This window comes from Colletes gigas, unplaced genomic scaffold (genome assembly GCF_013123115.1).
Source record: "Colletes gigas isolate AHSC1104 unplaced genomic scaffold, ASM1312311v1 Colletes_gigas_Sc00011, whole genome shotgun sequence".
NCBI classification, from domain to species: Eukaryota; Metazoa; Arthropoda; class Insecta; order Hymenoptera; family Colletidae; genus Colletes; species Colletes gigas.
Window position 1 is genome coordinate 2,835,030 of NW_025106640.1, and position 15,297 is coordinate 2,850,326.

The following is a 15,297-nucleotide window of genomic DNA, read 5'->3' on the forward strand; positions in this document are numbered from 1 at the left end:
AATAGGAATTTCATGGATACGAACTATAATCACCAGTTCCCCCGCCTCTACCGAACGTCCTCAAACGTCTCTAAACCGTACATCACAATTTGTCCTACTTATTTGGTATTCCACGAGTGAAAGTCCTTCGTTTACAATCCCACTTGGACACCTTAATCGTTTATCAAATTATTCTTCTTTTTCAGATTGAAATTATAATCGAAGTTTATTCGTTTCGCTAAAAATCTGGCACGTGGCATTCTAATTCTCTCAGATATTACGAATTAAATGGGGAAGCCAAAACAACTTCGAACCGTGTCTTCGTGCGGGCTAACGCACATTGGTGTTAACAAGCAATTTATTACTGGTCCAAGCCGGCCACCGGAGCCTCGAGACGCATTTATTTTCCATTAACGTAGCTTCGAACCCCTTATCTTAATAGACAAAGGGCATCAAGGGCTTCGTTAAGAGATTTCGAACGCAACTCCCGGGCGCAATAAGAAGACTCGACAAGATAACTTTCTTAGAAGACGCTACAGGGGTGAACAGTACAGTGATCGGCCCCTCATGAAATATTAATTTCAATTTAACAATTTTGAAAATAAAATCAACATGAACAGTCTCTAAAAAATTAGAGATTTTAAATATTTTTAATCTTAACCTTTTCATTATTCCCTATATAAATTAGTCTGAGAATTATATGTGTCAATGATAGTATCAAATGCATTAAAATTAAAATTAACAATTGCATCCAAAGCAAAACAGTACAAGGAATTTGAGCGGCTATAATGTTATAAAATATGTTTTTGAAATATTCCTTTTAAAATAAGGTCAATGACTGTTTATCTGTGATATTAAAAAAATAATTTTTAGCAAGAGGGTGCATGCTTTGCTTGGCGCTACGGCGAATGAAGCAGAGTTATGATCAGTATTCCGGGTGTCGACCACCCAATTTGTAGTTCCAGTGGACGAGTGTTATCAAGATGGACGTTTATTGGGCTTAATTAACGCGTTAAAGGGCGACAAACGAACGGGTCGAAGGGAGCTCTCGCACGGTAGTTGGAATCGAAACAGGACGTCGTGTCCTGGGGAATGGGTGTTCCGGGGGTTGCTGGATACCGGGAAGGGGAGCATATACAGAACGTGGTAGTGCACCTGACCCATATAACCGTCGCGGTATTGATCGACCTAATTCCGTAAAGCCACCTCCTCGCCGCAGAGATTGCCGGCCGAAATTACGTAAGCTAACCTACTGACTCACTGCACCCGTTGCCGCAGCAGAAACTTTCAGTTGTTACGCCCGTGTTTCGGATTGTTCCACCAACGACACGGTTTTCCTGTTCGCCGACGAACAGAGTCAAGTTCGATGCTACTTCGTACGCATCCGTTCAGCCCTCGACCCGTCCGCGGTATGGATTATTTCTCTCGTATTAAAATAGACCGGTCCAAATGAATTTTTCAAGACCAAACGCCACCAAACGTACCCGTTAAAGTCATTTTGTTCGATCGCTGGGAGAACATTGTTGACCCAAGATCCTTAACGAAATTACATTCACGCGTATTCGAAATTTTATACCGTTGAATGTTTCACGTCCATAAATTATGCCCACGTAGGTGCAGCTAAAAATGCTGTTACAAAACCTAAACGCAGTCTACCATAACTATGGTAGACTAAACAGTTCCCACGCATCGCCATGCCCCTCGGTGGATTCGAGACTTTAACGATGCTTTCGCGTAACTTTTTAACCGTGAAAGATATCGAAGCGAAATTTTGACTAAAAAATAGTCCTCTTTACAACAACTTTTTCTACATTTTTAAAAATTTCTATTGGAATCAAAAAAATTTTGAGCAGTGTGGAATTGTGATTTTTTTAATATTCTTTTTTTGTTTAATCTTCGAAAACGTTGTTAGGCGTGAGACGAGAAAATAAGGGCCCCGTCGTGAAAACGCTGAGATATCACGATGCCATTATGATTTTAATAAGCTTTAGGTCGACGATGACAAGCCGCTGCTATCGAGGAAGAACCAAGCAACGATCCGCTTTATCTGAAACGTAATTAAAACGAAGCTCACCTCCGTCGTCGTTCGAGGAGCAGTTGCAAACTAGGCGCATATGGTCGAGGACGATATCAAGGAGAAAACAAGGAGAAGTTACGACCCAAAGAGGATCGTTGGCAGCCTTGTTACGCGAGAAAAGTGCTTACAGCCAATATGAGCACATTTTCTTTCCGAATAGCGATTCAAAATAACGGATTAATTCGTGAATTAAATGAAAATAAAAATAAAAATTGTTGCATTTATATATTTATAATCTTGTCTCTGAATAGGGCCCAAAACTTCGTGTATACGTGCAGCCACTCACGTAGCCTCTCCTCGCGTGCACGGTTGCGTGTAAAAGACTAAACGAACGAAACGGGGCCCGTTCGAGCAAAAAGAAACATGGCCAAGGAACGACTACGGACGGATGAGTCAGTGATATTCGTCTTCTAACATCGAGTGAGCCACGTTGCGTTTTTAAGAACAAGAAAGAATTCTTAGTGTCGTCTGAGAATTCTATATAATAGAATATAATATCGTTTGACATAGCTCAACAAGTTTAATAGGGGGTAGTGGCAGGGATGAAACCAGGCGATTAGATTATCAGCTAGGTGTATAGCCTGGCTAACGAGTGCCATCTGATACTGTTTAAAGCAAGTCAAGACTATGGAAGCATAACAAGGACCTTCGTCGTGTCGAGTCCATCTTATTTAGCTTGTTGAAGTGGGTGGCCAATTTAATAGTAGATTTTTAAATTATCAAAGTAGCCGTTTTCAATCGGGGAGTCAATATTTACTTGCTAAAAATCACAAAATCCCAAACAAAACAAGTCAATTGAAAATTAATTCTAGTGTGGGGGCCATCGCCTCCCGTACCCGCCACTAGAGGGCTACGCTCTTGCCTCTCTCGCAAGCGCTCCACCGACCTTCCGTTTGCATATATCCCGTCCTCTCCTTTCCTTTTCCATCCCGTCCACTGAACCCCACAAATGCATGTAATTATAAGGCCCGCAAGATTGTTGCAAAGTCCCAAAGTTTTGGATGCGAATTCGACGAGAAACAAGGAAGAACCAAGCAGTTATCGGGAGGATCTCGACCCCCAAGTCACCGTGATAAATTTCACGCGATATCCTTGGCCGCGGTGCAAGGTCTCGTTAAATGGTAACCGGGCCGCATATGCTTTCGTCATCGATACCATTGAGATTCGAAAGGCACTCGATTTCTCTTTTGTGACCTTTCCTTTCACGTGGGGCAGGTCGTGCCTGGGCCAGGTGCAGCCACGACCGAAAACACCGACAACACAGGCCATCTACCTGCGTGACTTCGTCCCCCAGGCGCGGCCACCGGACGTCGCGGAGGATTCCCCCCCACCTTCCACCTCGTCCCACAGCCTTCGCAGTCGTCCTTTGTGAGAGGATCCTCGGAGGCTCCGGTCGTGCACGACTTCGGCGGGAGGGGAAGGGGGGCCAAAAAGTCGAGAGAGGAGGTCGTTGGCATCGGTCGTCGGTCATGAAACAACCGTTCCACCCTTCTCGCGGCGCAGAAACGATCATGGGAGGAGGAAAAGGCAGAGAGAAAGAGAGAGGGAACGTAGAAGGAGAGACGGAGAGTAGAAGAAGACCCTGCCCAAAAAGATTGGAATCTCGAGTCGCAGGTGGGTGGAAAACGTGAGTTTGAAGACCTCCGCGTCGGCCAGAGCCAACGTCGAAACGTTCTTTTGCTTCCTATTCCGAGAGTCTCGGTTTTTTCCCTTCTTTTTTTCTCGTCGTACCGATGGGGGCGAGCCACTCTTTTGGGGTGTCTGATTCCATGTTAGGGGACGTTCTGCTCGCAGCTGCCGCGATACGTTTCCGTCAGATTTCAGCGACGATGTGGGCAGAGGATGTTCCTCGACCCACGAACGCCGACTATTTTTGTATCACGTCCGAGGGGTCGTTAACCTATTAAGCCTCCCGTTCAGGAGGACAAGCAACCTTTTCGTACGAAAAATTATCTCCAACATCGTGTTCAATTTTTCCGTACTGAGATTAAATTTATTGCAACGTGAATTTAAAAAATGGTAAACTCGATAATAATTCAGCCGAGTGTCTATACACTGCTACGTCCTGGGATTGATAAAATTTTATTTCACGCTGTTATGATCTTTCTATTAAAATATTTTTTAATAAATCCAGGAGAAGTTTCTCTCTGTTATTTTTGTTCCGCGCGTGTAATGTGCTTCCCTTTCGTCTGGCTCGTCGCGATTCACCTGCGTGGGGATACGAGCGGCTACCGGGGCCCTCGGGGGTCAAAGCACCGTGTCTTCCTCGATTCAGGATCGATTCGGGGTCCCACGAAATTCTCCCCCCGGGGGCCCTCAATCGCGACAGTTGGATCGGATTCCACGACGTTTAACGAGGGCGAGAGAAAAGCATTTCGACGGGCTGCGTGCGACTGTGAGGGCGAGGGACAGGTGTCCGGCGAGGGTACATTCACGGTCTAACGATCGGCGGCAACCAGACGCCTTTTAACGCTCGCACGGTGCAACGTGTGGGTGCAACCTTTTCCAAACTCCGAGGGATACCTTCGATTTTTTGGGCTTTGTAACTTCTGTCCCCCCACGAACGACCACGGGACCGACGAAACCCGCTACGATGCGTTCGCTTTTTGCAGTCGATGCTCTGCTATCCTCGACTCTTCCACGATCTTTCAAGAATTCTATCGATTTCGAGCGTTCTATACCAAAATACTAAGAATCTTCCTTTAAACACCGCTTCGATCAATAGATCTAATTGTTTCCCTTTTCAAAATTGACAATTACTTTTTTTTTTTTTGTTTAATACTAGGGAAGCCACTTAACACTAGAACTACCGAACTGATCAAAATGACCCATTCGTAACGTAATTTCTAATGAAAATTTTTGCAAATTTACCCCATTTTCTAGTTTTCTATTGATACAAATAAATACACCATAATTGTCGGCAATTCTAGCGTTAAAACAATTAAGATACACTGTTCTTGCGAGTGTGACCGGGTCTGAGACACGTGTCGATGCTAAATCTAGCGTGGAAGGGTTCGAGCGTGAAAAGAATTTCTCAAAGGGATGCTGAAATCGCGGACGGTCGGTGTATATCAATTTTACGAGATCGTTTCAGAAGATCCCCGACGTGCACGCTGTTATTTTTTACTTTAATCTTATTTTCGATAAAGAGCAACGTGCCCAAAAGGGTCAATTATAATTAAATCGACGTAAGAAAAACATACTCCACGAAAAAAAATGTGATCTAATGAAAGAGAAAAGTCGATTGTCCTGAGAAGATGGAAGAAGTTGGATTTCCAGTAGAATATTTTTCCAAGGGGAGTATACTCACGTGTTCGATCTTCCGAACGATTTTTTTCGCGGTGTGGAAACGGTAACTGCATGCAGGATTTTGAAGGACGTTTTGGGACGGATTCTTCGGGACGATACGATACCTATGATGATAGTTCAAGTGTCAATTTCTTTGATCGAATTTGGTTTCGTAAAAGGACTGAGTGGTGTACACTCTGTGTTTGAACTACGCTCGAATTTTGATAAAATCGCGGATCCAGGACCTTGACCCCTTCGTCCTTACATCTAGACCGTGAACATTATTTTTTTTTTTTTTCAAAAATTTCAACGTTATTTGCTTTGGAGTGATTCAATGCACTGTTAATATTACAATAAAAATATAAATTATTTCGAAAATTATTTTCTTCTTTTTCAACGTTGAAATAAACTATTTGCTTTGGAGTCATTCAATGCACTGCTAATATTACAATAAAAATATAAATTAATTCGATAATTATTTTCTTCTTTTTAAACGTTGAAATAAACTTCATTTGCTTTGAGGTCATTCAATGCACTGTTAATATTACAATAAAAATATAAATTAATTCGATAATTATTTTCTTCTTTTTAAACGTTGAAATAAACTTTATTTGCTTTGGAGTCATTCAATGCACTGTTAATGTTACAATAAAAATATAAATTAATTCGATAATTATTTTCTTCTTTTTTTTTTTTTTCTTTTCTTTCTTTTTGCTTTGAGGTTATTTAATGCACTGTTAATATTACAATAAAAATATAAATTATAAATTATCTACGATCAATGGGCACGAAGGGGTTTTCGGATTCGTCTGGTGATCTTTCACGAAGCAGATTCCGATAAATTTCTAAGCTCATGAGTATTCAGCAGACGCAAATGCATGTTGTACGTGGGAAAAAAAGAAAATGACTTTAAAATATTACGTTCGCTTACGTTGTCGCCGGGTTAATGATACGTATTGACGTAATAGCGTAAAATGCATGCGAAAAAAAGAGGCGAAGAGACTTACCCGATCACGTGTGGCACGTCGATGGAGTGGGAAGAGGCCCGTTTGCGGTCACCAGCCATATCGGCGAGCCTAGCGAAATCTGTATCCTGATCAGCCAGCCGAGCGCTCTTACGTGACTCGAGCAACCTGACCTCGTCTATACGTTTGGTCAAGCTCAACGTCTGCAACAGGATGAACATGTTCGCGTGAGATCGAGTGTCACACCCAAAATTTCAGTTTCGGTTTCCATCGTAAAATTACCCATTACGGAACCGCAATACTCCCCGGGACTACTTTCTAGCTACAAAAAGGATCCCCCGACAGGGATGAATCCACGATAAATTTTCACGATTCGAAATTAAATCGTCACATTAAACGACCTTTATTCAGAATTTATTCGTCGATCCTTTCAATCTTGAACCAATTATTTATTTACAAGTGCATGCTGAAAGAAAGAATTTTTATCGACCACCCCCTCGAATCCACCCCTGTTCTTCGGGAATTTTTTCCCCAATTAACAATTTAACCCCTTGGCGTACGATTTAATTTCAAATAATTTTTCAAACTGGGCGGCTCAATAGCTCAGTCAATTTTCAACCGATTTACTTAAAATTTTTTACGGTGGTTCCTGATACTACCCCCTTCAGCTGCGTGTACGGAATTTTCGATCGAATAATTAGTTTCGACGTGATGTTAAAAAAACTATTGATCCTGTCACGATTTTTTAAGATTTCTCCACCATTTTATAATAAATAATTACTTTAAAAAATCCGTACGTGCAACCCTAGCTACTGTCTTATAGTTCAAGAAAATTGCATGATTTCTTGTCTCGCGACATGCAGTGAAAAATCACACGTCCGCCAGTTTCTAACAAACTTTTGAAGGCTTCTCAAACCGGTTCCTATTACATCTAGAATAATTAATATTTTTACACGAAATTTTTACAAGAAGTGGTTCAGGAAATGTACTTTCGAATACATTGAACGTTTATCGGAAAAAGTTTCACAGTTGGGCCCAAAAAATTCTTGTTTCCCCCTTTGAAACAACGAGCCGAAAAATAGTCGACTCGCGGTTCGATTCATCTCGCTGGCCGGTGAAAGCGCGAAATTTTGAACGGCCGCGTGGTTCGCGCGCACTTTCCCCTGGATCGCGCGAACGCAATTGCGGTGTCAGTGATTACTTCCTCGTAATTACTCAGCCCGCGAACGGGATTCCTGAGCAAGGAGCGTGCACCGGGACACGTTATCCGCGAGCCGGATTGCGTCAGCACGCGATCCTGGTACATTTGTAATATTACCTGCTCCGTGTCTTTCCTCGATCCCTACGTGGGCCAACCATCGATAAATTACTCGCAATTACAAGCACGATTACATTAATACTACTTACAAACCGAAATTTTTATCGAAACGATCATTTACAACACATATTTTCTCGTTTCTAATAGTAACAGGACCAATTTAAAAAAAAGGCATTTTTTAAGGAGTTCAAGGAATCAAATGTCTCGAAAGCTAATGCAGATACTGATCGAACTCGACGGTATATTGCCATTATTAAATACACTAATAGATTCAGAGAACCACAGATCTCATAATTTTATATAATAACGAGTAATAAAATTCGACGAAGAAAAACAGCATAACAATTCCATATTCCTCGTTGCGAGTTTCGCGGATAACATAACGTGGGGTCGAATCTGCTTGACAAAATCAGCGAGCTAAACGCGAAGGGGCGAGTGCACCAGGTGTCTGAAACGAAACAGACGCGTACCGGGTGTCATTTAAATAATTGCTAGACGGCGATTTCGATTCGTATCGCGCTCGACGAAACGAAAAGGGAGGAAAAAAGAGAACGAGTTATTGGCAATAATGAGAAACCGCGAGAAACGCGTACGAGTTCGCGGCCGCGAATTCTAGCCGGAGGCGATCGGCAATGGCGGGGGAAAGGACCGACCACGAGCGACGGTCCACTTTGAATCCCAGGCTTTTACGATACGCCAACATCGTCGTGAACTGGAGCGTGCAGATTGCAAATTCTAATCGCTGCATTAAACGGTTGGGAAACGAGTTAATTGATTACTATTAAGTATCGTAATAACAGGTGTACACGGGGAGATACCGTCGACCCTGGCGAACAGAGAACGAGATCGCAGCGGAAAAATCGACTGTTTCCTTTTTCCACTGGGTGGGATGGGGAAACCCGTCGGATGAAAAACACGGATACTGTTAGACGCGATGGATACTCGCGAAGGATCGCTAGGGAAACGACGATCTTTGCGCAGCTGGCATGTAGGAAGTGTATCGATGCTTAGAAGATAGAAGGGCAAAGAGATTAATGGGATATTATTACCAAAGAATTTTTTTCTCGAAAGTGCGTAGGAATTCGGGGATATGTGCATTCACCAAAAATGATTGCGATTAACCCCTGGAACGGAAAATAATTTTTTTAGAACGATTTGAAATTTTTTAATTCCGCCGATAAAGACCACCTTCCTGATTTTTTTTCTAGAAAATGGATAGGATTTCGAGGATATGTCTATTCACCAAAAATGATTGTAATTGACCCCTGCAACTAAAAATAATTTTTTTAGAAGAATTTGAAATGTATTAATTCTATTGAAAAATTTATCCATTTCTTGAATTTTTTTCTCGAAACTGGTTAAGATTTCGAAGGTATGTCTACTGACCAAAAATGATTGGAATTGACCCCTGCAGCTAAAAATAATTTTTTTAGAACGATTTGAAATTTTTTAATTTTGTCGCCCAACTTGTTCATCTACTCGAATTTTTTACTCGAAACTGGTTAGGATTTCGAGGGTATGTCTACTGACCAAAAATGATTGTAATTGACCCCTGCAACTAAAAATAATTTTTTAGAAGAAATTGAAATGATTTAATTTTGTCGAAAAATTTATCCATTTCTTGAATTTTTTTCTCGAAACTGGTTAGGATTTCGAGGATACGTCTAATCACCAAAAATGTAGTAACTAAAAATAATTTTATCAGAACAATTTGATATTTTTTAATTTAATTTTTTAATAACAAATTTTTTTACAAATTGCTCTATTCTCGTTTGGCAGCTCAACGTTAATATACCAGAGGCTGCTTTGATAATAACATTACGCCTCATAACACAGTCTATTCTTTCGTGTCTCATTTTTCCATTCCATCCTCGTCTATTCTTATTTTTTAACTTCTTTTTTCACATTTTCTAGGGAGTTTGTTTACACCTGTGTATTCATTGATTGAGATTATCCTGTCGATAGAGTTTCATGGAACTGTTGGGGATGGGTTTGCGAACGATATGGAGGGTAAAGGGTAGCGAACCTTAGCGAGGGACTACTGTATTCGAACGGTATCGTAACGCGGCTGAATTCCGTGCAGGACGCGTGAAAACGATCGGAACCAAGTCGGAAAACTGTTTACCCGTGGCAACGTCGTCATTATATTCGCATTATCGTTCCCCTGGCCGGTGATTTGCACGTGCACGAGCGCGTCCGGCGTGCCTAACGCGCCGCCGCCGTCGCCATTCCAACTCGCCGGGGGAAAAAAAGCGTTCCGGGTCCTCCAGCATGCGAGCACGCTCGTGCACACACGGTAGATCGAATTCATTCGCTGTAACGCGGTACACGTGTTCGATTAAACGCGACCGTAGGACGTAATTGCGCGGCGTGTACTACGCCGAGCCGGCGTGACGGCCATGTTTACGAGAGAACGGTCGAGTTACGAGCAGGGTTGGGCAGAACGGACTTTGAAAAGTACCACGACCACGAATACCGGACCAATTTCTACGGTAAATACTAATCGTCGCGACACTGAGCTGTTTTCTTTATTCCTCGAGCACGCAGCTTTCGAACGGCGCGGGAAAAATTCGAAATTCGAGGAACCCTGGCGCGGGAGAAACTATAACATTTGAAACGTTCTAGTTTCGATGGTTGTACGCAGTAGATCGTTGAATTTGTCTCGATAAACGCTATCATATTATTAACAAAAAAATATATGGCTTTATTTAAACAAAATTGACCTTGTATTATTTATACTGTATAATTTGCCCCTTTAAACGAAGCAACATTTTTTTAAGAACACTTTTCTGATAAACGTAACACCCTGTATAATGAATAAAGAAACGAAACCCAGTTTCGTCCAGCGAATTATCGTAGTAAACAAGGTACAGTTACAGGGAGGAAATCGAACTACGAGAAGAGTCGTCGACGTTCGTAGGATCTTCCTTGAACGATCGAATGATCCAGTTAACGATTTATAATCAGACCCACGCGGCGATAGTGTCCGCTATGAATTTTAAAGAAGCCGCGATATGAATACGGCCACACCGCCAGCGCGGATATTAATTTCCTGTATTTGTGTATACGCGGTGTTTATTGTGCCATTAACCGGTTAATGCACCTATCGATACGAAATCCAATTCCCCCGATCAAGGTTAATGCTATTAATTTATGTTCCCGCGGCAAGAAACGCTACGCAACAACCGGCAAAACCGAGGATCAAACGCGTTAACCCTCGATCTTGCTTATCCACCGACGTCTTTCCAACTTACGTCACTGAATAACTCGAACGTTTTCGTGGAAAGCGTTACTAGTTCCGCTAAAACTAACGATGGCGAGAATATTGTACAACGTGGATTTGGAAATCCTTTACTCGGGAGAACGGAAGAATAAGAATTATAGAATCGACGGAATAAATCACTCTTAAGGGGAGAATCATTTGTTGGTACGAATCTTCGTGATTAAACCATGTTCCAATAATGAGTAAACTTGTATTAGCGAAACCTGAATCTCAAAGCCATGAAAGTTATTATCTTATCTTGCTGTTTAAACATTTGTAGGTAGACGAAAGAAATATATTTCCAAATTACGATTCTAAATTACCTAATTCGAGACTCTAAATTTTACGCGTTCATCTGGCGATTATGTTTGCCACGGTTTCACAACGAACGGATAAAAAGTTCGAACGAACGAAGCCAATAAATTGCTATGGTTTTATCGGTTATCTATTATTCGAGTTAAATTTTGCTCGATTATAGTTATTTGCCTGCATAGATGTTTTCTCTGAATATCTACACGACCTACACACATTAATCGTGACACTCGTTACTACATTTTCACAAGCTAATCTAAACGATACGCAAAGCACAGCGTCACGCTCAGTTTACATAATGTTTCTAATTGTTTTTGATTTACGAATCACTATCGCGATACACTCTATGGGATTGATTTTATATTTTACGATCGAATTAAGTCGAATGGAATGGAATTAGAGTTAAAAAATTGTCCTGTTTGCTCAGGTACGTTGAATAAAATATATGAATAAACAAATCGAAGTTATTGAAAATTGTTATACAGGGTGTTAGGGCAAGCCTGGGAAAAATTTTAATGGGAGATTCTAGAGACCAAAATAAGACGAAAATCAAGAATACCAATTTGTTGACTGAAGCTTCGATAAAAAGTTATTAATGTTTAAAGTTTCACCAGTACTGAATTTTTTTCTCGAAAATGCGCAAGATTTCGGGGGTATGTCTATTCACCTAAGATTAGTGTAATTGACCCCCGCAACTAAAAATAATTTTTTTAGAACGATTTGAAAAATTTTTTTTTCACCGAATTTCAACACTTACCCGAATTTTTTTCTCGAAAGTGGGCAGGATTTCGGGGGTATGTCTATTCACCAAAAATAACTGTAATTGATCCCTGCAACTAAAAATAATTTTTCCACAACGATTTGAAATTGTTTAATTCAATTGTTAATAACTTTTCAACGAAGCCCCAATCAACAAATTGATATTCTTGATTTTCGTCTTATTTTGGTCTCTAGAATCTCCCATTAAAATTTTTTTCAGGGTTTTATGCTTTCGCATATTTTTCCATGAACGAATCTCAAACGTTAATAAGCGTTTGATAAACTCTAATGAATTGGGAATAAAAGAAATAAAAACTCGTGAAAAATAAAATAAAATTGTTGCGTTAGTAGTGTGTCCTAACAATTAGAGAAGTATTGCTATCGCGCGACTGACTGGCATATTCCATGCAAGAGTTAAATATAGTACATCTCGTAACAAACCATCCACTTCCGGTGTGAAAGAAAGGCTTGTTAGTAAAATAGTATATAATTCGTTAAAATGAGAGGAACAGCGCCGCGGTAGCGTAGGATGATCCAAAGACAAAATTAAAGACGAAATATCGTTACTGTACCTAAAATTATATTATAACTAAGAAAATGTGCGCAAAGAATCAGGAAACAATAGTTATTTAATCGACATGTGATGAGAAAGTTGTAATAAACACGCCTCGGAGTATCACAGGAAGCGCAAATCACCTAATTTATACGTTTCATTCTAATCTTCTCCAAACGGCTGTCTATTTCCGGTGTAATTATTCAGAAAATCGTTCAGAAAGTCTGCGAGAGGTCTGGCAAAACGGAGAAATCGCTAAACTGTTGCTACAGGGGAGCAACAATTGCAACAAATAGCAATCTAGGATTTCAAATAGTAAGGGTTGCGTCAGAAGATTTATTTACGAGTTAAGGGTGAGCAAAGTGAAAAACAATCACTCTTGCACCTTCCTGTTCCCACACGATATTCACTTAACTGCGCATAACCTGTTGTTGCCACGTGCTATTTGGAACGTACAACCTGAAAACGTGAGAAAGCTGCACGCTGTTTACACACTGACGAAGAATTTCATTTTGATTTTATTCAGTCCCCTCTTTCCGCTCGAAGCTTCTCAAAGAAACACCGCGCTTCGTAGCGTTTGTACAGGACTGTGAGAAAGCAAGGATAGAAGGCGCGCGGGTCCCTGGACGCCATGTTGGAAAGGCTCGATCAGATTCCAAACTTAATTTTCACGTTCATTCTAAAACTAGATTCAGCCTTTGTTCGCTTAAATATCGGTTCAAAAATTGAAGTTGGTTTACGAATCCAAAAATCGAATCACTGAATGTCACGTGACTGAAATAGAATAACCAATATGGCGGCCGTAAGTTCTATGGTTCGCATTGTAAGGGTTTATATTTTGATTACTCGAATCTTTCGCGACAAAGAAGTCTTCTTTGCTCGCAGAGACACGCACGATTTGTACAATTTGTCTCGGTTCCTGTCTACTTTATCAATTTACCCGTCTAATCTCGGAGTCACGCTCGTCCCGTGGCGGCGGTCGTAAAACTCTATTTCGATTTTCGTTCTTTGGGTCCTTCACCCGGTTGGGACGCGTCGACGCCGTTGGAGGAGGCGTAAAATGGGACCGGCTCTTATATAATTTTAATCCACCCGATGAATGCCGCCCGAACGAGATAGGAATCACGCGCCACTGAATTCGGCATGTAAATACACGAGAGAGTCCCGGCACGCTACGGGGCTACCCGGCTAAGCGAGATCGAAATTCCCCGCGTTCACGCACATACGACTACCGTTAATTCGACGAGGCCTTCAATTATGACTCGGCGATAATAACACACGAATCGCAAGGTGGGTTCCGTCGACGAACGGACGCCGCGAGGAACGAAAGGTCTGCCCAAAACCTTTCGAATTCTTTCGGGCAAACGGAAGCAAAGTAAAATAAAATTCTTGATCCGAAACCAGAGACTCTATTTGCAATCTTGTAAAAATGTTATTACGTTGCATCGATTCATCTAGCATAGATTTTTGTATTATAACAATGAAAACTTCATTGACTCAATATGGGCGAATAACTCACGAAAATGTGTTTTATTTATTTGTAAGACATTCTAGGGTATCTTTTAAAACGCTCGACTCGCAGCCCCGGACTTTCTTTCGCATGTTTCGCATGTGCAACGAGTTTCTCTACATACGTACCGTAACATACCGCGCAATCATTGTGTTTTTCTTACGAACGTGGAATAATTATATTCGTCTAAACGGTGTTCGATCGAACTGAGAGTCTAATATAAACATGAATGATTTGAAAATTGGAAAGAAGTTTGACTGAAAATTCCTGGATTTGAAAATATAGACGACAGTGATATTTCACTCGATGATTGTAGATATGTAGCCATATGGTTAGAGTAGGAGTGAAAGGGTTATGGCAACACTCCCCCATTTATGCGCCACGTGTTACCCAAAAATAACTCCTCTTTTCCTCCATTCCTTATCGCGTGTACTTTTAATCGACGCTTTTACGAGCATTGTTGTGAATGGAACCGCTCCATCGTGTCACAGATAAAGAAATCAGCCTTTAAAAACGTTTCCTCGGTCTCGTGACGTATCCTTTTACGTCAAAGGCGTGTCTATAATGTTCCCGGTGCGACAATACGCTCGTCGAACCATTCGAATGCTCGGTATAAAACACTTAACGTAATAACACCACCTGTGCAAACAATCGATTCCTCTATGAGGTAGCCAACGTCTTACGAGTTGGGCATACGATGAAAATATCACCTTGTTAAGCACACGGCGTTTCCTTCGTGTCTGATATTTTGATTCGTCTTCTATTCGAGTATCTGATTCCCTAATTTGTTCGAGCCAAGGAATTAGAGGATCACCTAGTCAAATAGCATTATCGTTGTCACGTGTCGTTAAAAAAGGCGTAGATTTCGCATTTGCGTAGTTAAATATTCAATACACTTTTTCTTCCTGATGTTCGATTCATGCTCGTCGATTATGCGGAAACGTGACCACCGTTTGTTTTTATCGAGTTAGTGGAAATCGGAGACACCGCGGCGAAGACGCAAGAAATGTATTCTGCGCAGTAGATGGCGCGTCGTACCGCTCGCGATCGAGATCAACGAAGAAAGTAAATCTTCGAGAAAATCGTCGAGGGGAGAAAAAATTGTGTTAGTGGAGCAGGAAACGCGTGGTTCGGTGATCGCACGAAACGCGCGGCAGCTCGAATTCGAACGAATTTTACTCGAAACGATGGCGAACAGTCTCAACCGAGGGAAACTATATTTCGAAATGAATTTTAATTGAGAAGTAAAAAGGATCATTTTTGTTTTCTTTAAA

General features: G+C 41.2%; 1 protein-coding gene across 2 annotated transcripts in view; it reads right to left on the minus strand.

Moving 5' to 3' along the window:
- LOC122398463 (zinc finger protein 395) overlaps positions 1-15,297 on the minus strand; it is a 113,231-nt gene that overhangs the window by 60,264 nt on the left and 37,670 nt on the right. For both annotated transcript variants that reach the window (XM_043398317.1, XM_043398316.1), the window contains exon 2: positions 6,352-6,512. In XM_043398317.1, the coding sequence (XP_043254252.1) occupies positions 6,352-6,512 (161 nt within the window). The remainder of the gene's footprint in view (positions 1-6,351; positions 6,513-15,297) is intronic.